At 38.2% G+C, this 23,843-nt stretch overlaps 1 protein-coding gene across 1 annotated transcript in view; it reads left to right on the top strand.

Annotated features, from left to right (window-relative positions):
* The window catches only part of LOC126281290 (phospholipid-transporting ATPase ID), a 1,237,896-nt gene extending 1,222,881 nt beyond the window's left edge, over window positions 1–15,015 (top strand). Inside the window, 2 exon segments of the mRNA XM_049980113.1 lie at window positions 1,604–1,752; window positions 11,588–15,015. Of these exon segments, the coding sequence (XP_049836070.1) occupies window positions 1,604–1,752; window positions 11,588–11,816 (378 nt within the window). The 3' untranslated portion in view covers window positions 11,817–15,015.
* Window positions 15,016–23,843: the final 8,828 nt, after the last annotated feature.

The raw sequence follows: 23,843 nt of genomic DNA, 5'->3' as shown, positions 1-23,843 counted from the left end.
TCGCTGGAAGTGTGTTTAAGGTGTTCAGCTTGACAGGGTTGCCTCCAAACACGTCTCCAATGATTGCCTGGGTGAAGGCATATGCGACACTCATCAGTGAAGAGAATGTGATGCCAATCCTGAGTGGTCCATTTGGCTTGTTGTTGCACCCATCTGTACCATGCTGCATTGTGTCATGGTTGCAAAGATGAACGTTGCCATGGACGTCGGGAGTGAAGTTGCGCATCATGAAGCCTATTGCACACAGTTTGAGTCATAACGTGACGTCCTGTGACTGCACGAAAAGCATTATTCAACACGGTGGTGTTGCTGTCAGATTTCTTCCGAGCCACAATCTGTAGGTAGTGGTCATCCACTGCAGTAGTAACCCTCGGGCGGCCTGAGCGAAGTATGTCATTGACAGTACCTGTCTCTCTGTATCTCGTTGCATGTCCGAACATCACCACTTTGGTTCGCTCTGATATGCCTGGATACTTCCCTGGTTGAGAACCATTCCCGGCAAAAGTAACCATGCGGATGCGATCGAACTCCGGTATTGACCGTGTAGGCATGGTTGACCTACAGACAACACAAACCATGTACCTCTTTCCTGGTGGAATGACTGGAACTGATCAGCTGTGCCATACCCCCTCCATCTAATAGGTGATGCTCATGCAGGGTTGTTTACATCTTTAGGCAAGTTTAGTTACATCTCTAAAAAGCCAAAGGGACCGTGTCTGTGATACAATATCCACAGTCAATGTCTATCTTCCAGAGTTCTGGGAACTGAGGTGATGCAAAACATTTTTTGATGTGTGTAAATATGAACAGCTGCCTGAAGCTGAATCTGTCAAACTGGTAACTGTGTGATTTGTGTAAATAAATAGCATTAATGACAGTGACTAGTTGCTGTTATCTTCCTTGGTAGAACTAACTTGTATTTTGTGCACTGCCACAGTCTCAAAATGTCAATTTTTGATAAAATAGCAAAAAATTAATTGTATAGCTTTATTTTTAGATGAGGATTAAAAGTCAGCTCTCTTTGTAAGCAGAAGGGAGGGGAGACCTTTATCCTCCAACAGGTAGGTTACTCATTCCACGATCTTGAGTTACCTGCCCTTCCGTACTAACCTTTCCCCAATCTCTCCTACTTGCCTCCCTGAGGAAGGAAGTAATAGGTGATGTTTATTGGTTGTACTTAGTATTGTGCTTCCTGAAGTTAAGAACTGACCAGACATAATGACATCTTATTTATTTCTTGTGTTTTGTATTTCTGGTATGGATATTAACACTTAATTCTTGTCTTTCCATATAACTGTTACTTGTGCTTAAAGACAAATATGTGCAAAATCAGAAGGTACAGCTTCAAACGAAATAGGAAAACCTGAGGAGAAAGGTTGTAGCCAAGTAATACACACTGTTCTCATATTAATAATGTACCATCTTTATTGTAAAATTTTTTTTCTAATTTAGCTGCACTGATTCTTATGTTATTTTGCTTAAGGCAAAATTTTTAAAATTCAAAGAGTTTTTATTTCTGTACATAATGCACTTTCTCATTTAATATTAACATTGTTTCAACATTTAGAGGTAGTAATCTACAAGTAACTGTTCCTTGCTGCAGGCAATGAGTGAAGCGACATTCTGGTTCACTACGGTGCTGACAGTAACTGTGTTAATGGTTCCTGTGCTGGCCTGGAGGTTCTACTTTGTGAACGTCCGTCCAACTCTCTCTGACAGGGTACGCTTGAAGCAACGCCTTGCACAGCTCAGGTTAGTTCTTTCACTTTTTACAGGCTAGGCACAGCTGTTTCGCGTATCTACTGTGTGATTTTTACAGATGTCTCCATGGCAACGTCTCTTCATAGCTCTATAGGCAGTTTTCGTTTCCACCTACAGTTGTTTGCACTTAAAGTAGAAAAGTGTCAAAAGTTTTACCAGATGTTAGAGGTTTCCGTAAGTTAGCCTGATTGTAGGAGTGCCTCAGCAGTAAAGAATATATGCACTAAAATGTCATGCATGATGTGGCATTATTTTCACTTATCTCAGTGTTTATTACATCATATCTCCTGATCTATGTGTGTTACCATGAAATATGGTATTTCGTAGGTGCTTTTAGTGGTGTATATGGATACCGCCTGCGAAATTTATTGTGAATACAGTTAGTAGCATAGAAGTAATACACTGAAACATCATGCATGATACGGCAGTTTTTCATGCATCTAATTGTTTATGGCATCATGTCTCCCGAACTATGGTGGTGGGTTGGTCTTGCCCCCACAGTGATTGTTACCTGACAGTGGGGTATATGGAAAACACACACACACACACACACACACACACACACACACACGCACACACGCGCTCGCGGAGGGTATTCAGTTATAATTTGGTGAGAATATTCTGCTTCCGGCAGATGCAGGACCAAATCCCACTGCTGGACATCTGTGAAATATTTTTCCATCGTTCCCAATTTCATCACAACATAAAAGTGAGGAATCTACCCTCTTAACATATTCAGGGCAAATTTTCTGTCTTTATGCGTGCATGGACTTCTCCTTCAGAGCTGAAGTTCAATGATTTCCAGTCCATTGTTTCTGGCACATAATGTGCAAGCACTCCAGTGAGCTTTTCAGATATGACATGTAGGATGTTTTGTAAATACAGCAATTAGTAGTTTCTCATTAAAACATGTATATTTTTAATTATCTGTCATTTTCAGTTATCCATGCAGTAACAGGCCTGCACATAATTGACAATTTTCTTTATCTATCAGTTCAACTACTAAATAATAAAATACTTGAATGACAAAATATTAACAATTTGGTTTCTATGATCTGTTGGTGCCCAGCTGTGGAAACAGCAAAGTTCCCTAGAGGAATATTAAATTTTAACTGATTTAGTCCATATTTAAGTAAGTGGAAGCAAAACATGTTGGGTATGTTCATCAGTTGTATCCTGTAAATAACAGATCATCCTGGTTTTGCCAGAGCTTTTGCGATTGGATCCTCTTCTACTCTTGTTTGATATGCGAAGCATGTTTTTTAAGTAAGTACAGTTTTGCCACACCATGACCGCAGCGCTGTGGTCAGCATTCTGTGTATGCACACTGGGTACCTACATCTGTTGTCTATGCACTGATGCCATTACAGTCTGATTCTTCCTTGTTTACATCGTGTACTGAGTGTTTAAGATGTCTCCGATAATCATGAGTCCTGCCGACTGTGAAGTACGGGCTGTTAAAAGATTTCTTACTGCTAAAGGCCTAAAAGTGATCGATATTCATTGTGAGATCTGTGCAGTTTATGCAGAAAACATTATGACTGACTGGAATGCTAAGAAAGTGGTTGAGAGCATTTTAAGGCGGCTGCACAAATGTGCATGATGAATAACGGAGTGGGCGTCCTTCGGTTGTTAATGAAAGTTTGGTGTGGACAATAATATGAGAGAAAACAGATACTTTATGATTTCCTCCTTGCAGGATGACATTCTTAATTTTTCTCCTAGTTTTTTGTATGGCATTGTGACCAAGCACTTGAATTACCAAAAACTGTGCGCACATTGGGTACCAAAAATGTTGACGGATGTGCACAAAACCAAATGTTTAGACAGTGCATTGACTTTCCTTGAGTGGTACCACAACAATGGTGGTGATTTTTTAAGCCAAATTGTCACGGGCAATGCAACATGGGTGCCCTAAGTCACACCAGCATCAAAGCAACAGTCCATGGAATGGCAGCATTGAGATTCGCCCAGAAAAGTGAAGTTTAAGCAAAGAGTTTCTGCCCAGAAAATCATGTGCACAGTTTTTTTGGGACAGAAAAGGAGTATTGCTTGTGAAATTTCTGCCTCATAATGATACAATCAGTGCAGCAACTTACTGTAAGACATTGCACAATCTGTGCTGTTCAATTCAGAACTAAAGACGTGGCAAGTTGAGCAAGGGCATCATTTTGCTGCAAGACAATGCCCATTCGCATGTGGCGAATCAGACCAAAGATTCCGTCACATCTTTGTGATGGGAAACTCTAGATCATCCTCTGTACAGCCCCGATCTTGTGCCCAGTGACTACCATCTATTCCTGCACTTGAAGAAACACCTGGGAAGTCAGCATCTTCAAGATGACGACGAAGTCAAAACAGTGGTGATGCAGTGGTTAACAAGTCAGGCGGCATACTTCTGTGAGGAGGGTATTCAAAACCTGGTACAACGTTATGACAAGTGCCTCAATTTTGACTGAAATTATGTAGAAAAGTAGATTAAGGTACAGGTTTTCATGTGAAAATAAAATTATTGAAAATATCGTACATGTTTTTTTTTCTTTTCTTTTTTTTTTAATTTCAAAATGTTACTTACTTAGTCTGTAGTTTGGACAAGAAGAGAATAGAAGCTTTCGAAATGTGGTGCTACAGAAGAATACTGAAGATAAGGTGGATAGATCATGTAACTAATGAGGAGGTATTGAATAGGATTGGGGAGAAGAGAAGTTTGTGGCACAACTTGACTAGAAGAAGGGATCGGTTGGTAGGACATGTTTTGAGGCATCAAGGGATCACAAATTTAGCATTGGAGGGCAGCGTGGAGGGTAAAAATCGTAGAGGGAGACCGAGAGATGAGTACACCGGGCAGATTCAGAAGGATGTAGGTTGCAGTAGGTACTGGGAGATGAAGCAGCTTGCACGGGATAGAGTGGCATGGAGAGCTGCATCAAACCAGTCTCAGGACTGAAGACAACAACAACAACAACAACAACAACTTACTTAAAAAAATACGCCTTGTAAATGACCTCTAATATTAATTAAACAGTGATATTCTGGTACATAATACTTCAACACACTACTGTGTAAAATGAAGGAATATCATGAGGCAGGCAGTTTCAGTGCTCTTTGCAATGTGAGAGCGAAAAACATCCTGAGAATAATATAATGGAAGCTCTTTTTTTCTGCCAGGAAGTGGTTTGATGTTACTTACACATGAGCGATGGTCTTGGAATGAATCGGAAACAGCTTTTGAGTGAGATTAAATACAGACAAATAATCAGCCTCTGGATTGGGTCTATTCAAAAGGAAATGGACCGAAAACGTGGATAATAGTGCTAAGGATAACCTGATCTGGTACTCAAGCCTTCAGCATAGAATAAGCAATTAATGCAATCTTCCTTTCTTTCTTTTTCTTTCTTTTTTGTTAATATTCAAATACTGTTAAAATGGCCTGAGGGTAATAAGTTTCTTCTGAGCAGCTCCTTGTGTTACACAGAACAACAAAAAATGTGCAGCTTGATATATAAAGGAATTAATTTTTTACTTCTGTTATCAGTAATTGGCTAGTAAGCAGCTTTGTTTAGAATAAGTTGCATTTAACTGTGTGTAAACTCGTCCATAAAATTGTGGGAACTCAGCTGTAACAAAACTGTCTTCTGCTAATGTTTTGGCCATAAACCATTGAGCCAGCTTTGGATTGAGATCTAAAGTCAGGTAGTAAAATGCTCCTGTATAATGGTAGGGTAGGCCAACTGCATAAGCATACACAGAAAATCACAGTGGAAGAAAAACCACAGAGGCAGGTAGATGTATGCCACGATGATGCCTTCTGTGAAGGATGTTGTCACAAACTTTTTGTAAGCACATGCACAGTTGGCTCATCCTACAGGTACGTAACATGTGCAGGAGTGCTTTACTGCCAATCTTTACAGCTTGCTGGGAAGATTGCTCGTTGGCTTACAGCTGAAATACTAGTGCATGGCTATGTAGGGTAGTTGCGCAGTTTAAGGCGTTTCGCCATGGTTCGCACGGCTCCCCACATCGGAGGTTCGAATCCTCCCTTGTGTGTGTGTGTGTGTGTGTGTGTGTGTGTGTGTGTGTGTGTGTGTGTGTTGTTGCATAACTTAGTTTAAGTTGGATTAATGTGTAAGCCTAAGGACTGATGACCTCAGCACTTTGGTCCCGTATGAACTTACCACAAATTTCCAAAATATTAATGCTAGACAGTTTGGTTACAATTGAATTACCACATTTTTTTGGGTCAAGTAATACACTGTGAATGCTTGAAGATTCACAGCCTGTAAACTGGTTCCACATCAATTGTGCATATTGTACAAATGATTCATAAACATATAGCTGAATTAAACAAAGCTAAACTTACCTCTCAAGCAAATAACATTTGCTGGTAGACAATGAAAACCATTTTACCATCAAACTGAAATTGATTAACTGTACTGAACTTCAACACAAACCATTCATCTAAACAGAAAGTGTTTAGTTATTTGCTTACTGAGAAAATGTTGGAATGTAAGACGACATAGTGAGATAGTTTGAACAGGATGTATGGAAACAACTAAGCAGCTGGAGCATCTGTGCACAGATAGGCCACATTATTAGGCACATTGCAAATTACTGTAGCCAACATGTGTTGGTATATGTTAAATCTGGAGCAAAAGTTGCAAAAAATATGATTGAAGGCAATGGTGCAAGCTGAGTGAGGCACTGAGACAGATTTCAGCTATATTAAAAAAATAAAGTGTTGCAAGGGAATGACATCCATGCTTACTACCCACAGGTCAGAATTAAGAGGTGATTGAGAGTGATGCTCTGTTTATACTTTGATGATGCTTTCTTGTTATAAGACCAATAGCAGCAATGTGGAACCTATGAGCATAGTGTCTGTTGTCAATTTCCTCATCAAGAGAAACTCTTGGACATTTAAACATGCCATCATGATTTTTTTCCCTTCACAGCGGATTGTTGTAGCTGCCCATTCTCTGAATTGCCAACAACTCCAGACACACTTGCTGTCTCTGTCAAACCATCAATCTTTTCTTGAAATTATTCTGCAGAGATCCTCTCAGACATACCTTATTCATTTTTTATTATTTAAGGCATGACTAAGATTTATTACTGTAATGAAGAGGAGATAGAATTACTACTTATCTTGAACAGCTGCAATTTTAAAGTCATTTGAAAGATGAAATCGAGAGAGAGTGCAGTAACAGATGCTAATAATTGACTGCTATCCAGCTGAAAGCTGTCTGAGAAATTATCAGTCATTCTTTTTCCAAGATAAGTGATTATTTTTGACAAATCCGAAAGAACAGACACCATTTTGATCCAGCAGTCACTAAGAATGAAGATTGTTAGTTAGTTCATTACATGTTCCATTGATCAATAGGATGGAAAAACTGTTATGATGTGGAACATGTCACATGCACAAGAAATGCACGCAGGAAACAAGTTTTGTTTTTTCCCCCATTGTTGTGTTATACCTAAGTATTTCTATTATCTATCCCATTCCCTTAAATGACACAAAATGCATATATGATATCTCCAGATTTATTTACTCATATTCAAGAATTCATCTATGGTATAGAAGGCATTGTCAAGAAGGTATGATTTCAATTTGTTTTTGAAACTATTACTGCTGTCTGTCAGACATTTTATTTCATCTGGTAATTTATCAAAAAGTTTTATAGCAGCATATGTTACCCCTTTCTGTGCCAAAGATAGGTTAAGTAAAGGAGAGTGTAGGTCTTACTTTTTTGTGGTATTGTAATCATGAATGTCAGTGTTAATTTTAAACTGGTCCATGTTGTTGAGAAAAAAATCTATCTGTGTACTGTTGGTTAAGATGGTCTCATTCTCTTTAACAGTAATACTACATACCCCATTGGTTACTTTTCCTGTCTCCCTTCTAACAACATTCAATACTGATTTGATTTTATTGCTGGAGTTTTTAATTTCTTCTCTAACATACAAATTTCTTGATTTCCTTAACTTTTCTCAGTATGTTACAATAATTTTTATAGTGTAAAACTGCTTCTGGATCTTTACTAGTTCTTGCTGTCTGATACAGTTTTCTTTTTCTTTCTGAAGACACTTTAATACCTGTAGTAATCCAAGATTTCTTTGAAAAGTTTGTGGGGTTACATTTAGTAATTTTCTTTGGAAGACAATGTTCAAAAAGGGATATAAGTTTATCAAGAAATATGCTGCGTTTATCATCAGCATTTGGCTCATTATATACATCTTCCCAGTTTACATTTCCTAAACTTCCTCTGAAGTTATCTATAGATACTGGGTTGAGCACCATCATACTTTTACTTAATGGTTTCTGAAGTGTACACCCTGTTAGGTTTTGTAAGTTAATCATGGTCAGATAATCCATTTGCGACAGGGAAAGCATGTGCTTGTTCTAAATAAAATATAAAGGAATGGACATACCCGAAAGAACAGACATCATATTGGCACAGCGGCCACTGTAAGCTAAGACACACAGGAATTACAAACATTGGCTGCAAGTGGGCATTGATTTGAATCAATGGGGAAGTTCAAAGATTTGTACTTGCTAGGTATCTGTGCTGATCACTGCACCATATATGCACAGTTGTCATTGCAACTGTGTGGATTACCCTAGCAGCCTCGAGTTGGACCCAGCTCCTCAACTGTGAAGGTAGTGTTCCTTACACCTGAATTCTCATGACTTTTGAGTAATGGTGCAGTTGGCAGCCCATCTGCCTAGTGAGCAGGAGATCCAGGTTTGAATCCCAGTCTTCAACCTTCCCGATTGATTTAAATCAATGCCCACTTGCAGCCAGTCTGTAACTCTTTTTCGTCATAGTGTATGTGATTAGCACCTTCTCGTGCCAAGCTGAATTGTAGTGGATATGCTGCAATTATGTGGGTAACTATAACATGCTAGTGTGCTAGACCAACATCAGACAGAAAGGTTGGATCACTGTCAAGAATTGGGTGGATGCTTTGGGCGATCAGGTCCGTGTCACAGTGTACATTCGGCTTGCCTCTGGAGGTGCCTTTCAGCAGAAGAATAATATATGAAGTCGTACAACTGGCTGCTACAGATACTTGTATCCATTCTTCACTTCTTTCATCTTTTCTATAAACGAAGACAATTTTAATGGTATGGTTCTTTCACATGCTAAGTCCAATTTGTCTACCAATCTTAAAAATTCTTCAATGGTGTCATCAGGCACAAAGGCCAAACTCCACTGTACCCTGTGTGGTAATTTACTTTTTAAAGTAAAGTAAAGTATGGTATGGTATGATATGATACAGTATTGACCACTATACTGTACTGGTCTTTATGCAGTTCAGAGTAAACGTAGGTCTTCCTCACTGCCACTGATAGGCGCAAATGAAAGTAGGCAGTAAATTTCATTCTTTACATGATGTATGCATATTTTTCCCAGGCCTTTTACATTAATCTGATTTTGAAGATTTATATATCAATTTTTTATACAAATTCCATTGGCAAAAATGGTAATCCGCTGGTTTCTACTCAGGAGTTTGAGTTTAGTTTAACTAGTTACTTGTTCCAGAGTTCATTTTCACAATGAACCTTGTGAAGTGGAAAGTGTTTTGACAGGTATTGCCATTGTCAGTCTTCCATGTTAGCCAGTTACACGAGGCATTGAAGCAGTGTTCCGGACTACCATTTTCATACCCATAGATGATATATCCAGCCTGTGGACTGAACCCTTTGACAATTTATATTGCATCTAAATCTGTCATTTTCATTGATAAATTTTATTTCAGTAATCTCTAGACAAATATAACAAATTAATTAAATGGGGTACAGGGTGCTAACTTCCTGATCTGTTTAGATTTTACACCTGTAACAGTTACTCATTTATACCTATGTAAATGAAAGTAATTGTAAGATTGATGTATGTGAAAGGTGAGAGATAGTTGTAGCTGGAAGAGTACTATTAATAGAACCACTTCCATGAACTTGGGATAAATCACTGTAAAAATTGCAGTGGTCCTGCATATAATTGACCAGCACATTTTTTTATCAAAGTGCTGTATGCATCCTTTTGATGAGTTACTCTGCATCATATTACAATTATTAGTAATGAATTTCTAAAAAGTGAAAGTCAGTTATGATAAAAGTTGGATGACCTGATGCTAGTAATATGCCATTAAACGATTTTATGGGAATACACATTGAAAAATTATATATGCAGGAGGGTAACAAGTCTTCAGAATTGTACAGTTGGTTGAAGAATCATCTAATCAAGAAGTGAAGTAGCATAACTGAGTTTGTGAATTCTATGAAGTCTCTGTTTCAACTTTGTGGATGCGTCTAGGTTTGTAGTTGGGATAGTGAACTTTTTATAAACAAACAGTTTAATTTAAAGAATGAGGGATTAGTATTACTGAAAGGCAAGGCTGGTAATGCTTCAAATGACAAAAAATATTGTGTTGCAGTTCATTGTTGCTGTTAATCTTAACGCACCTGTTACCTTACCCATAGGACCCATTTTTATATACTGTAGTTAAAACATCCCCAGAATGCGACATAGTGGTCTAGACATTGCATTACACCTACTCAGCAATCATTCCAGAATGCTTCCTGTAATTTATGACGAACATAACATGTAATTACTATACAGGCTGGAGCAATATTTTTCTAGCCCATATAACACATATTGGTCATCTGTTATCCACTGTTAGTCCCTTTGCCCATTGTAACTGAAAAGATTTAAGGCCAGTGGGATGCAGGGGTTTCAGGCAGTGACTCATTTGTAAAGATGGGGTTCACATCTCCACTGAGCCATACAGGTTTTGGTTTTCTCCACTGTCCTTAAGTCCAGTAAGGTGAATGCCATGAATGATCCCTTTGAGAAAGAGGCAGCTGATTTTTTTCTCCCACTCTTGCTGTATTCACACTTGAACTCTGCCATTCACCATCAGTGAACTTTAAACCTCACCAAGTTGGGACATATGATGACAACACTGATCTGTTAATAATCATGTTTCAGCTGTAATGTTGAATTCTGGCAATAATTTCTGCAACTGCCAGTGAACCCAATGAACAGAGCCTGCAGTAGTCCTGTGAAATCCACCACTTCGTCACAGAGAAACCTTTAGTATCTGTGAGGTCAATCACCCTCCTTCCTATGCCACATTGATCTTGTACCTAGTTTTACACATTCAACATGGTATAAAACTCAGTGGACAAAATGCACACCAGACTATGCTCGTCATGTGGTAGCTACCTGTTCCATCTCTTTCCATGTCATATATGGGTGCTAGAAATTGCTGTTAATTTTTAGATATACAAGCTGCTGACGAATTTGTGTACTTTCCTTCATGAGCTGTTATGTATACTCATATGAGAAGGATAGTGTTTTCAGCTATCATCTATAATTAAATTTGTCGATCTTAGTGTTGTATCAGTATACATTAATACTGAGTAATAGTTTTGAGAAGGCAGTCGTGTAGGTGCCTGATTTGCAAGTAAGGCTTACAGAACTCTTTTACTTCAAAATACCCATTTGTCATTGTGCAGAATAATAATAATAATAATAATAATAATAATAATAATAATATGTCATGTAATCCACATAAAATAGTTTGGAATCAACAGAACTGCTCAAAGATGCGTCTGTGTGTTTCTGAAATGTTGTGGGATGCAGGTGCTGCCTCCTCGTTGAATTTTCAAGACTGTTTTGAAGTTCACTTACAACAGAATAGCCTAACTCCTATTACTGTCATCGTCATCATCACCATTAATAATGCCATCATTATCATTATTTTATGATAAGCTACATTCAGTTCACCCATAATTCATATTGAACTTCTGAATTTCCAGGTCACGACAGTCACAAGATGTTTTACGGACACCATCTGCTCGAAGAACGCGTCGTTCCATTCGCTCAGGCTATGCTTTTGCTCATCAGGAGGGTTTTGGACGTCTCATAACATCAGGCAAGATAATGCGCAAGTTACCGAGGCCCAATGGAGAATTCTTCTTTCCATCCTTCAGCAACCATTCGTTGGGAGGACCGTCAAATTCTGTGGACATGCAACCACATTTGTGATTGCAGTGTTACAGTGCCTCAGATTTTGTTGGCAGTTCCCATATGCTGCCTCTGTTGTTAAGTGCATTTCACTACCTCTAAATTGTGCCAGATTGTCAGTCTCCAATTCATTCCAGTCAGTTGAACAATCTCGTCCGTGTTGTGTAGTTTGTGAGTGGCTGTTAAACAACTGGCGTTGGTTTGAAAGAGGACGCTAAGTAGGAACTGACGTTTATTTTGAAATTGTGAGGAGCTATACTAAAATAAATTTATATTGTCTAATTTTATACTACAGTATTTGATGAACAGGAGCTATTAAAATTATTGTAAACTATCCCTTGTAAGATACATGATTGTCTGTGTCTTTCTGTGTCTATACCAGTAGTAAAAATTCCTGTTAAATGTTTTAGCCATACTGGATCCATAAAACGTAAAATGTGTCAATCTTCCACAAAAAAATTTTTGCTTTTAAAAAAATTAGAAATAAAAGAGATCTCAGAGAGGAGGATTCTTTTGTTCTTGACAAATGAAAGTGTCATACTGCTATTCTGCTGAAGTTCTAGCAGTGGTATGTGCTGGATGTGAAGTGACCAAAGAAAATAATCCTCCCTCTTTATTTTTTTAAAAATGTATCATTTTTTTAAGATGATAATTTTATTGACTGCCTCATGAGTCACTACTGAAAGCTGCTGGAAGTAGTGTGGTGCTGGGTTCAGTCTCATGTTGGAACTGTGTTTTTTTTTTTTCGCTGCACAGCTTAATGTATTGGAGAGACCTCTTAAGTGACGTCATAACTTTTATAAAATATGTATATAATTATATGTATATCTATGATGCTTGTTGGCTTTCACTTTGTAAACAGTATTAATGTATGTTTTTACCACTTTTGTGGAAGGGTATTGTAAATATTTCTGCTGCATTTCTTATTTTTTTATTTATTTGCCATTTGATTATGATGGGAGTTGTGTAATAATGCTGAGGTACATACTCTCAAAATAATTCACTTGTTTCTTTAAGTGTTGCTACATATCTGTCTGTAGCTCTACAAATACTTTTATGCACAAAACACAGTGTGGTACAATAAGATGAGATGTTGTATACTTACATGTTAATGAGTGCATTATCACAAATCGTGCTGAAAACCTCAATGAAGAAGGTGTAGACTTTGATTATTTCATACCACGTTTGTACCATAGTCATTGTTCAGATGAGCCTTGCAGAAAAGTAGGTAATTTTGTTTCCCCCCCCCCCCTTCCTTGTGAGTTCAGAAACTTGCACACAGTTTCAATTTTGAAGTGTGTCCTGAAAAAAAATTAATAAATATATATAATTTTTTTTAGTCCTAGATCATTGGCTGTGTGTTCAGCTATTCCGAAGAGACAATATGCTGGGCATTATATAACTGCTGTCTTAATAAAATTAAATCGGAGTTACAATATAATAATTCGTTTGCCTTTATGTTGGAGTGAATGTGAGAGACCATACAATGGAAAATATGAGAGACAATCTTTGTTTTCAAACATATAACCTTGTCTTTCTCTTTTAAGTAAGAGATATGCTGTAAGTGAAACAAATATTTTTGTAGAAGAAAAAAATTTAAGGAGAACTATTAATGTTGTCAGGCTCGTAAGTCACCTCTCAAATATTTTGCTGTCTAAAGGGCTATGGCCATTCCTGTAATTTACTTAACTATATATGGGAGTGTGGGAGATGTGGTAGATAATTTGTGGTTGTTGCAAAAAGTATGTAATGGGTATACAGATTTTTGTCATATTATGTAAGAAAGATTTATAATGCTGTGGCTGGCATGGGTTTGGGTGCTCTGTTGGGGACCATAACTAAACACAATGGATATATTAGTATGCTGCAGTGTTGCCTAATGCAAGCTGATTCTGTAAAATGATTTCATAACTGAGTAACAAACTCGTAAAACTATTGAAACCAAAGACTGAAGCTTCATGTTAGCAGTGCTTTGTATATTAGAATCCATTATCTCCCAATATAAGATCTATGCAAAGTGCTGTCCTCATTACTTGGACTAGACTCAGTTACATTAATGTTACAAAGATTATTCAAATCATAATGCATCTCAACCCACTCTCACCCTAATTTCTTCCTAAACCTCTATTTCTTAAAGATACACAAGTCAGCTAATGTATTGAAGATGACTGAGATGCAAGCATTTTGCTTGTGTGGCTTTTGTGTGACACAAATTGCAGAGTTTCTATTAGCATCCAGAACAATGTTAGATTAAAGTTCTAGTTTCATATGAAAAGATTCCAAAATAAAATTCTGGTTAGCTGTATATAATTGTTGTCTGTCCACATACATACTTCCTCATATTTCTTAAAACTTTTTCTTATTTGAGTACATGTTTTGTTATCATTTCAAAGTATTCTCTGTTTGAGCTTTTTTTTATGAAATTAAACTTCTTTTGATAGTCATATCTCTGAAGTAAGAAAATATGAGGCTATAAATGAGAATTGGTGAAAACTATATTTTTGGTCATTTTCCATTCATTTAATTTTCAATCATCATTTGATGTATTTGTGATATGCATATGATTTTCTAAAAAAATGCCTTATTGATTTGTGGAAGATTTATATGGCATAGTGATAAATGATGTGTCTGAATGTTGAATTTGTCATCTGCTGTATAAAAATGTTGTTGATGTGATTGAAAATAAGCTACAGAATAAATTTATTTTCTAAGAATGTGAATTTAATAATTTATAAAAATGTCAACAAAAATCACAAAGCTGTTTATAAGTTTTATAAAAAATAGTTTAATGATTTTTGTACTCCAATCTCTAGTTAGTATTATGTTCACAACAGTACTGAAACACAATTTAAGTGCACATTAAACTGCCATCTCTTGTTGTTATGAGAAAAACTATTTTTGTTTTAGATACTATATTGTGAAATGAAAGTGCGACTATCATTGAAGGCTGCGTGTGATACATTATTGTTGTTTTTTCATCAGTATTGGATGTATCAGATAAATGTACTTAGTTGATATATTCTTGTATGTAATGTGTAAAAAATGGAAAAAAATAGTAGCAGCATTGTAAAAATCTAAAGATGGCACAGAGAGACACTCTATCAGTAATATATGTGAATGTATGTCCAAGTGGTGCTTAAAGTTGTTTTGCCCATTCTGTGCTGTAAAATAAACAATTACTATAATTTTTATGTTAACAGTAAAATGTGGTGGAATTCGATATGTCTTCATTCGCATTGTACAACTCTCATGTCCTGATTTGGAAGTTATGTCATTTGAGTGATATGTGACATAAAAACCTGAAATAGTGTTGCTGGTACTGTTTTTGACAACAAATGACACTATGGCCCTGAAAACATGACAGGTAAACATGCAGGACCACATGCTGTCTAATGGAACCTGGTTAATCAGCTTCTAGACGACTATGAATCTTAATGTTGCATACTTTCCTTTCTTACAATAAGTCAGCTAGATAGTTGCTGCTGCTGTTTATTAAATTACATCATTGCTGCAAATAACTGATTACAGAAGCAATCACAATGAGCTATTGGCAGCAGTTACTTTTGTTCACAATGATGTCACAAATATCCACTTGCACAGTTTATAGTTATTTAGTAATTAATGTAACATAACTCATTTAACATGATAGCCAAATTCTACAAGATTACCACCTGCTTCACTCATTTTTTACAGACAATTTACACATATTTTCATCATTGCATGTGAAACTAATATTGATTTAACACAATTTGATGTAATGTAAATGTTTCTTGACCCTTGGAATTCCATCCTCACTTAATGACATCCGTTGTACCATGCAATTCATACAAACATTCATGTATAGTGCTTCTATCCCTCAGTCCTGACTTCCACTCTTTAAAGTATCCCAACAACAAACAGTTGCAGCATACTTATACAGCTTCATTGGCTCAGTAGCCAGCTTTGATTAAAAGTCGGTAAATCCTGAGATACAACTTGACAGTATGATCACATGCTTATTCACTGTATTTACTGCCACTCATAACAGTTTCGTTGGTCTGGTACAGATGTGTGACAAAGGAGCCAACTACATAGAAATTCAAAAGGATTGGTAATGAATTGCATAGCTGTAATATCTGAGGGAATTGAAAGTTTCTCTTTCATCACCATCTTGGGTGGTAGGTCGAGAGGCTTCAGTAGTTCTGAGAAATTGAAGAAAAGCATAAGGGTGTGTCAGCTATTCAGATATAAGGGTGGACAGACTGATATAAAAGAAAAACAAGCAAGTAGCGAAGAAAACACCAGGAAAAGGGGGGGGGGGGGGAGGGAGCAGTCGTATAAGAGTATGAAAATGAAGAAGAAACCAGATGTGAGAATAAGGAAGAAAAGGGCAACAGGGGTATTAACAGAAGTTAAGGACAATTGGAGATGAGAAATGAGCAAATGCATCGAAATTTTCCGCTGGGAAAGTTATGAGTTACGATTGTGTAGTGTAGTTGGTTGTTTTACAGATCATTCTCTACTAAAGGTACTACTTGTATGTGCTCATTTTCTTGGTCACTGACAGCTGAATTGAGTTGCCGATGAAATAGGAAGCTAACCGTCTTGCTCTCATGGGAGACTACTACTCTTAATCTCTGAGCTGTTGCGGTACTTCAGTCTTTTCCACTCTTTTGTTAGATCATAACAATAATGAACATTCCTGGATTAGCAGTACTTAAGGGAAAGGCAACCAACCACCCACAGCAGATCGATGCATTGGCTACAGAAACATGGAACAGAAAACGGCTTTCACATCAGCTGTCAAGGTGTAGCTGTTTTTCCTATCAAAAGTACACAGTCACACACACAAGCACTCCATAGTGCACACGCCTGTGGCCACAGCAGATGTCTTGCCTTTCTCTTCTTTTATGTATTGTTAAATCCTCATTTCTTTGAAGAGCTTCAACCAAAAGTAGATAGATCCTCTTCAAATGTGAGCAGGATGAGAACTCTGTAGGGAAGCTCAGTTGTAGCTCAGTTGTATCTTGTGTTTATGGATCCAGGTATTCTGATTTTCAGAGGAGAGAGGAAAGCAAAGAAGAAAATATTATAGATTTTTTGAAAATAAGCAAACTGTTTATCATTTCAAAAGTAATTGCCTTAACTGCTTATACATTTATCACACTGTGAGATAAGGCGGTCAATGCCTTCACTGTAACAAGTTGGTGGTTGCCTACAGAACTGCGATTGTACCAATCTGTGTACCTCTTAATTGAGAGCAAATCAACTGCTGCAATATGGAAATCGCGTGGGGAGAGATTGGGACTGTATGGAGGATGTGAGTGGGCCCACATATTGCCAAAATAGTGCAGACTATGCTGCACAAGTTTCGCTTGGCAGCCCTCACACATCCTCCATGCAGTCCCAATATCTCCATAAAATTTCCATATTTTTGGAGCTCTGAAGAAAGACATTAGTGGCCATCGATACGCTTTGGACAAAGAGGTACATGCCGGGGTACCATCATGGTTCTGTAGACAACCACAAACATTTTTCCGTGGAGACATGGACCATCTTGTCTGAAAGCGGAAATATATTTTCTAACAGTTAAGGTGATTACTTTTGAAATAATAAATAGTTTACTTACATTTTTCATCTGTCTTATTTACATTTCACTGTCCCTTATACTATTTTTGACACTTCCTCTCATGAAGTGTGTTTGAATCCTTTTTCCATTTTGGTTTAAAATTTTCAGTTTTATTGAGAATGTCTCTCAATCTGTTCCCCTTAGGTGCTCATTAATTTTTTCCAATTTTCCCAGTAGGCATATCTACTGACCAAGGCTTCTCTTAGTTTCATAGAAAATAACATAATAGTGGTCCTAACCAACTATTTGAAAACTTTAGAATATGAGATTAGTCATTTACAGGACATTTTTCATCAGAATGAATACTATAAACACAGATTTGGTGAGCATTTCAGTGTGCATCTATAAATTAGAGGGAGCAGCCAGAAGAAATCACGGTTGGAAAAGATTGGCCATCTTTGGATATTTCAACAGTGTTTCATTGAAGATTGTCAGGAACCTTAAAAGAAGCATAAAGTTGATTGTGTTAAATATGCACGTGTGTCACATTGGGTACAGTTAATGGAATTCTTAGTTTCAAACAGCGTTGTGTTGTAGGATTCTGTTTCAACTTAGGAAGTTAAATGTTGCTAAAATTTGCCACACCATGAAGTGCAGATGTGTGGCAAACACCAGCACAGTACACGTGTGAGGTAAATGGAAAAATCAAGTTATTGGGTACTGTCCAACAACAGGAATTTGAATGAACCACAATGATACTCACTGATACTTCTTCATTCTATGTCGTCTTAAGCAGCATTAGTACCTGTGTAAGTGATAGTTTAATTAACATGTGGACAGTATACAGGGTGAGAAGATTAAACATGTTATGTTCAGGTACAGTATTACTATTGTCCTGCTTGACACAGTCAAGTCGTTTAAATATGTAGGCATAATAATGTAAAGCGACACGAGGTGGAACGAGCACGTGACAGCTGTGGTAGGGAAAGCGAATGGTCTACTTCGGTTAATTGGTAGAAATTTAGGAAGGAGTGGTTCACCTATGAAGGAGATTGCATATAGGGCACTTGTGCAACCTATTCTTGAGTACTGCTTGAGTGTTTGGGATCTGTACTGAAGGACTGAAGGAAGACTTCGAAGCAATTCAAAGGTGGGCTGCAGGATTTGTTACCAGTGGGTTTGAACAACAAGTGTTATAGAGATGCTTTGGGAACTCGAATGGGAATCCCTGGAGAGAAGAGAACGTTCTGTTTGTAAAACACTATGAGAAAATTTAGAGAACCGGCATTTGAAGCTGATTGCCAAACGATTCTACTGCTGCCAACATACACTGCGCTTAAGGACCATGAAAAGATATGAGAAATTAGGGCTCATACGAAGGCATACAGTGTGTCCTTTTCTTCCCTTGCTCTATTTGCGAGTGGAACAGGGTACCCTCTGCCACACACCATATGATGACTTGCAGAGTATCGATGTAGATATCCATAATGATGATACTGACTTTTAGCACTGATTGGAAAGGGCAAATGAATTAACTTGAGATAATGGATCCTGGTTCAGAAATGACTGTTTTCAATACTACAATGCAAAATGTACTTTGGAATAAGTATCCCAATGAAATAAAATATTCTGTAAATCATCATTTGTTTGTTGTAATAAATTAATTTGTTACAGTTGGAATTGCTGACATAATAGGGTGGGAAACTTGCCCAATATTTAGGCATATGTCATGAGGAGAATCAAAACGCTCCACTAATATATTACAGATGATATGATGTGTACACATTGAGGATCAGTCCTTTCTAACACGTTGAAGTATAGTGTGTTGATCAGCCATAATGATAGAACTCTGCATCTAGTTACAGAATTAGCAGAGATGATTCACTTGCACAGACTATCAAATGGTAACTCTAGGGAAGCTGAAGGTTGTACTATGTGAGTAATGATGTTTTAATAGTGAAACTGTGACTGTTAAATTTGGTGATGGTATTAATCCTTCTCTACATACTCACTCTTCAGTGTGTGACATTTTTTCTCAGTGATAAATGAATTGGCAAAGACCTTAGTTGTAGAAGTCTTAAGTTTTAACTGTTTAAGGAACCTCCCATGTTTAAAATCAGCTCATTGTCATTCTGGAAATGCCTGCCATGCAGTGGTTCCCGAGGAGTGAAGGCAGTCGTCAGGAGCCAGTTGGGTTGCAGGAGGGGGCAAAATTCGATAGCTCACAGAAGCACCATCCTTTGCGGAATGTTATGGGGCACTGCCATGGAACACACACACATATATCATTCGGCACTATCTGAGACTTTCCTCTTCACAGTGGTGAATCCACATATTTCCACTGCTGGCTTTGCTCCTTTGTCTTGGGGTCTTAGTAATCCACCTTGTACTTGTCCACAATGATTGGTTGCTTAAAGAAGTTATTTGGACTGACCTGTAAGCTGCAGTACTCCCACTTTTGTCGCAGTTCAGTGTGCTTTTTGAATCAGTATGAATAGCTGCAGAACCAAGTGTGGGCAGACTTTTGTCATGTTCAAAATGTTGTTAAGATATTTGAAATTGATCTGCATGTGATTTTCTATTTTTCTGCTATCCCCTCGAGTTTTTTTGCTATTGCCTCGAATATGATATGCCGGACTCATTACTACTCTTGCAATTCCCAGTTCTATACATAAAGGTGGTAGAGCGTTTCATTCTTCACTATTCGGATATACCTAATCACTTTGGATGCATGTGTCCCACCTAACCACTATGTCATAAGCTGTTGCATTGCAGCTATATTCTTGCACCAGTTTGCACAGATTGGTATACCATTGTTTGTCTTTCTAATGCAGAAAACGAAAAACTGCACGATAATCCATCAGTGAGCTGTGGCATTTTGATTTAGATCCTGTAGTGTTGTGCTACAGTGCTGTGGACAGGAATTTCAAAGTATACAACTGCTAGGACTGCAGTTATGTACATACAAACTAACTTTATTTTTTCGGTGTGATAATGAAAACTTTATAATTACCCTATATGTTAGCTCATACACTCATTTAGGCAACCATTTAGGAGACATCCAACTCATATTATGTTTCAAAAACTATTGCAACATGCAAGAGAAACAGGGTAATGTCCAAGGAGACCAATGAACCCTATGGACTGCCGATTTGAAAGAAGCAGTGCTTGCATGTGCTAATAACATGACTCCAGTCAGTACTCAGAGTTACATGTAAAATGGGTCCGCAGCTTGTGGTCTAGTGGCTAGCATTGGTGCCTCTTGATCATCAGGCCCCCGGGTGCAAACCCCGGCTGGGTTGGCGATTTTCTCTGCCTGAGGACTGGATGTTTGTCTCGTCCCCATCATTTCATCATCATCATCATCATTCGTGAATATGGCTACAATTGGACTGTGTAAAGATTGGGTCATTGTATGGGCACTGATGACCGTGCAGTTGAGTGCCACACAAACCAAAAATCACCACCACCACACATGTAAAATGGGTATCACAGTACTGCGTGATACAGTAGAACAGTAACAGTAGCTACACCCATACTGTTCATGGAAAGTGTGCGGACTTTATGTGAATGAAGGCCATACCGTAATTTTTAGTGCAATAGCTATGATCTTCCAATAGTGTACAATTCGATGAAGTATAAGAATAGATCTTCAGTTCCTCTTGTGGATATGCTAATGTTGTTTCTTCTGTCATAACTTCAAGAGCTATTGGTTGATGGGCACATGTATTATGAATCAAGACTGTAGTCACTACTTGAGTGATAGAAGAGCACATTTCATGTTAAAACATACTGTCTCTTGTGTGGAGGGTGAATTCACAGCTGACTCACAGTTTATTACTTCCAAAGTTATGATTTGTGAGACAGAAAGATGCAAAGCCTCTATAAGTGACTTATGGGTGAATCTTAATTGACTTCCTATATATGACATAGCATGTGTCAATTTGCTGCTGATGGTCGATTCTAAGATTCTCACTTGGACAGTTTGTAAATATGAAAAGCTGAAAGCCCTTGTCAGCTGTTAAGGTGTGGATGCCATAAATGGATACTAAGTGTTTCTTGTTAAGTTTTGTGCAATTTACCTTCCCCATTTAAAATAATAACCTTTATTATGGCAGCACATAATGCACAGGAAATATAGGTTGTTTTAGTTTCTTTAGTTCGTCCACTACAGCTTGTAAATTCGTAATGTGTGAGCAATGTTGACCCCAGTGCCCATTGTCATCTCAATACATACAGAAGTAGCTCAGTTATTCAGATATTCTCTCTATGTGCTTCTTTGTCTCGGCCTGTGCATATAGTGTAAATGCCACAGGCAGAGAAATTCCTTTAGGAGGAACATCTCCGCATGTGGCTAGAATGACTTCCATCTCGTAGGTAGAGAGAGAGAGAGATTGACCCAAGTACGATTGCCTTCATAGGAATTTTTTGCCTTTTTGTGTGCATGGTGTAATCTATACAAATTTCCTTTGGAATGTGCATAACAGTTTAGGTTTTAGCACTCGTCTGTAAGACGTTACGGCCTCACCATGTATGCATAGCTCTTGAATCCACTTTATAACAACTAATATATGTGGCAGTTAGTGGCGTTTTGCTATTGGAAATGATGACTGATTATTTCCAGGGAACATGGAATTTCAGTGATTTTATTTTTAACTTTATGTATAGATTTTGGGATTTGTTTAGTTTGCTGATAAGTTTTGACAGTGACTGATATAGCATGAACTAATTCTTTACAATCTAAGAAGAACGTATGCTTATTAAAAGTTGATGCTTTTGAGTTTTCATTTATAAATATAGCTCCCAGAATCTAAACACGGTTTCTATATCTAATGCAAATTTATGCAATTCACTATTGATGTTTGCATGTTATTACAAAATATGATCCATGGACAAGTGAAAGTACAAGTACTACTACTAATACTAATACTAATACTAATACTACACGTATACTTGATGTCTGTTCTTTCGGACATGGCCAAAAGAACATACTCTGTGCTGAATCCATAACTGTGATACATATTATTTAAGTTGAAGAAGGGGGAGAAAGGAAAGGAAAGGGAAGGGAAGGATTTGATGATATCGGCTACATCAGGACTTTATGTGGAATCAGTGGCGACAAGGGTAAATGTGTTCCGGACTAGACTGGAACCTGGGATCTCCCACCTACTAGGCAGTTACATTAATCTTGGCACCACATGGACACAATGTTAATTGCAAAAGCACAAACTATTTCAGCATGCCCCCCCCCCCCCCCCCCCCGACCACTCTCCCTTACCTCCTCCCCCACATCACCTCTGCCTTCAATTTACACACTGAATTAGCTGGATGTTTTTATTTTATTTTTATTGATCTAGAAATCTTGCATTGTGTCATTATACATAGATAAGGGAAAGTCACAGGAGAGTTGCATACATTCAAGTTATAAACGTATGCACTTTTTTATTTATGCAGTAGTATAATAGCAAGTCATTAACTTATGTTTTTTACATGGATCTGTTGAGTGTGATAGACAGTTACAATGACACACACACACACACACTTACATACATTTATTCGTAACCCCCCCCCCCCCCCCCTCAGGGGGCTCGCCACTCTTTGCAGCATCTTTTCCCTTCCGTGCAGCGTGTCAATCCTCTTGTTATTCTTTTTCACCTCCCTTGGGGAACATGTCTAGGGTGTTGTTGGGAATGTTCTGCATTGTCTGTCACTGATATAAGAACGGTCACCACTGTTTTTCATTCCCTTCTCCTTTATTTGTTTCCCTTCTCCTCTCGTTCCTCCACTTCGGCATTTCAGGCTCCTCTTTTTCTTCTTCCTCCCTGTGCACTCCTGGCTGGCCCACGCGTCTAACAGGTTATGTAACAGGTGACAGGTTAATGGATATTTTTCAGACCCAGGTTCGCGTGTACCCCCTGGTACAGGCTGGGCACAGGAAGGGATGATTGCCTGAGCTCCTACATTCCTAAATTGCTGATTAGTCCCTCTGTCACCTCAGGTTACACCTCCTGAACACTTTGACAGAGGGTGTGTGTAACCCCCCCTACCCCCTCACCACCCCACCCCCTCCACCCCCCTGTGAACCATGGACCTTGCCGTTGGTGGGGAGGCTTGCATGCCTCAGTGATACAGATGGCCGTACTGTAGGTGCAATCACAGCGGAGGGGTATCTGTTGAGAGGCCAGACAAATGTGTGGTTCCTGAAGAGGGGCAGCAGCCTTTTCAGTAGTTTCAGGGGCAACAGTCTGGATGATTAACTGATCTGGCCTTGTAACAATAGCCAAAACGGCCTAGCTGTTCTGGTACTGCGAACAGCTGAAAGCAAGGGGAAACTACAGCCGTAATTTTTCCCGAGGGCATGCAGCTTTACTGTATGGTTAAATGATGATGGCGTCCTCTTGGGTAAAATATTCCGGAGGTAAAATAGTCCCCCATTCGGATCTCCGGGCGGGGACTACTTAAGAGGACGTTGTTATCAGGAGAAAGAAAACTGGCGTTCT

This window comes from Schistocerca gregaria, chromosome 7, assembly GCF_023897955.1.
Source record: "Schistocerca gregaria isolate iqSchGreg1 chromosome 7, iqSchGreg1.2, whole genome shotgun sequence".
NCBI classification, from domain to species: Eukaryota; Metazoa; Arthropoda; class Insecta; order Orthoptera; family Acrididae; genus Schistocerca; species Schistocerca gregaria.
Note: the sequence above shows the minus strand (reverse complement) of the source record. Positions and strands in the feature narration are given on the sequence as shown.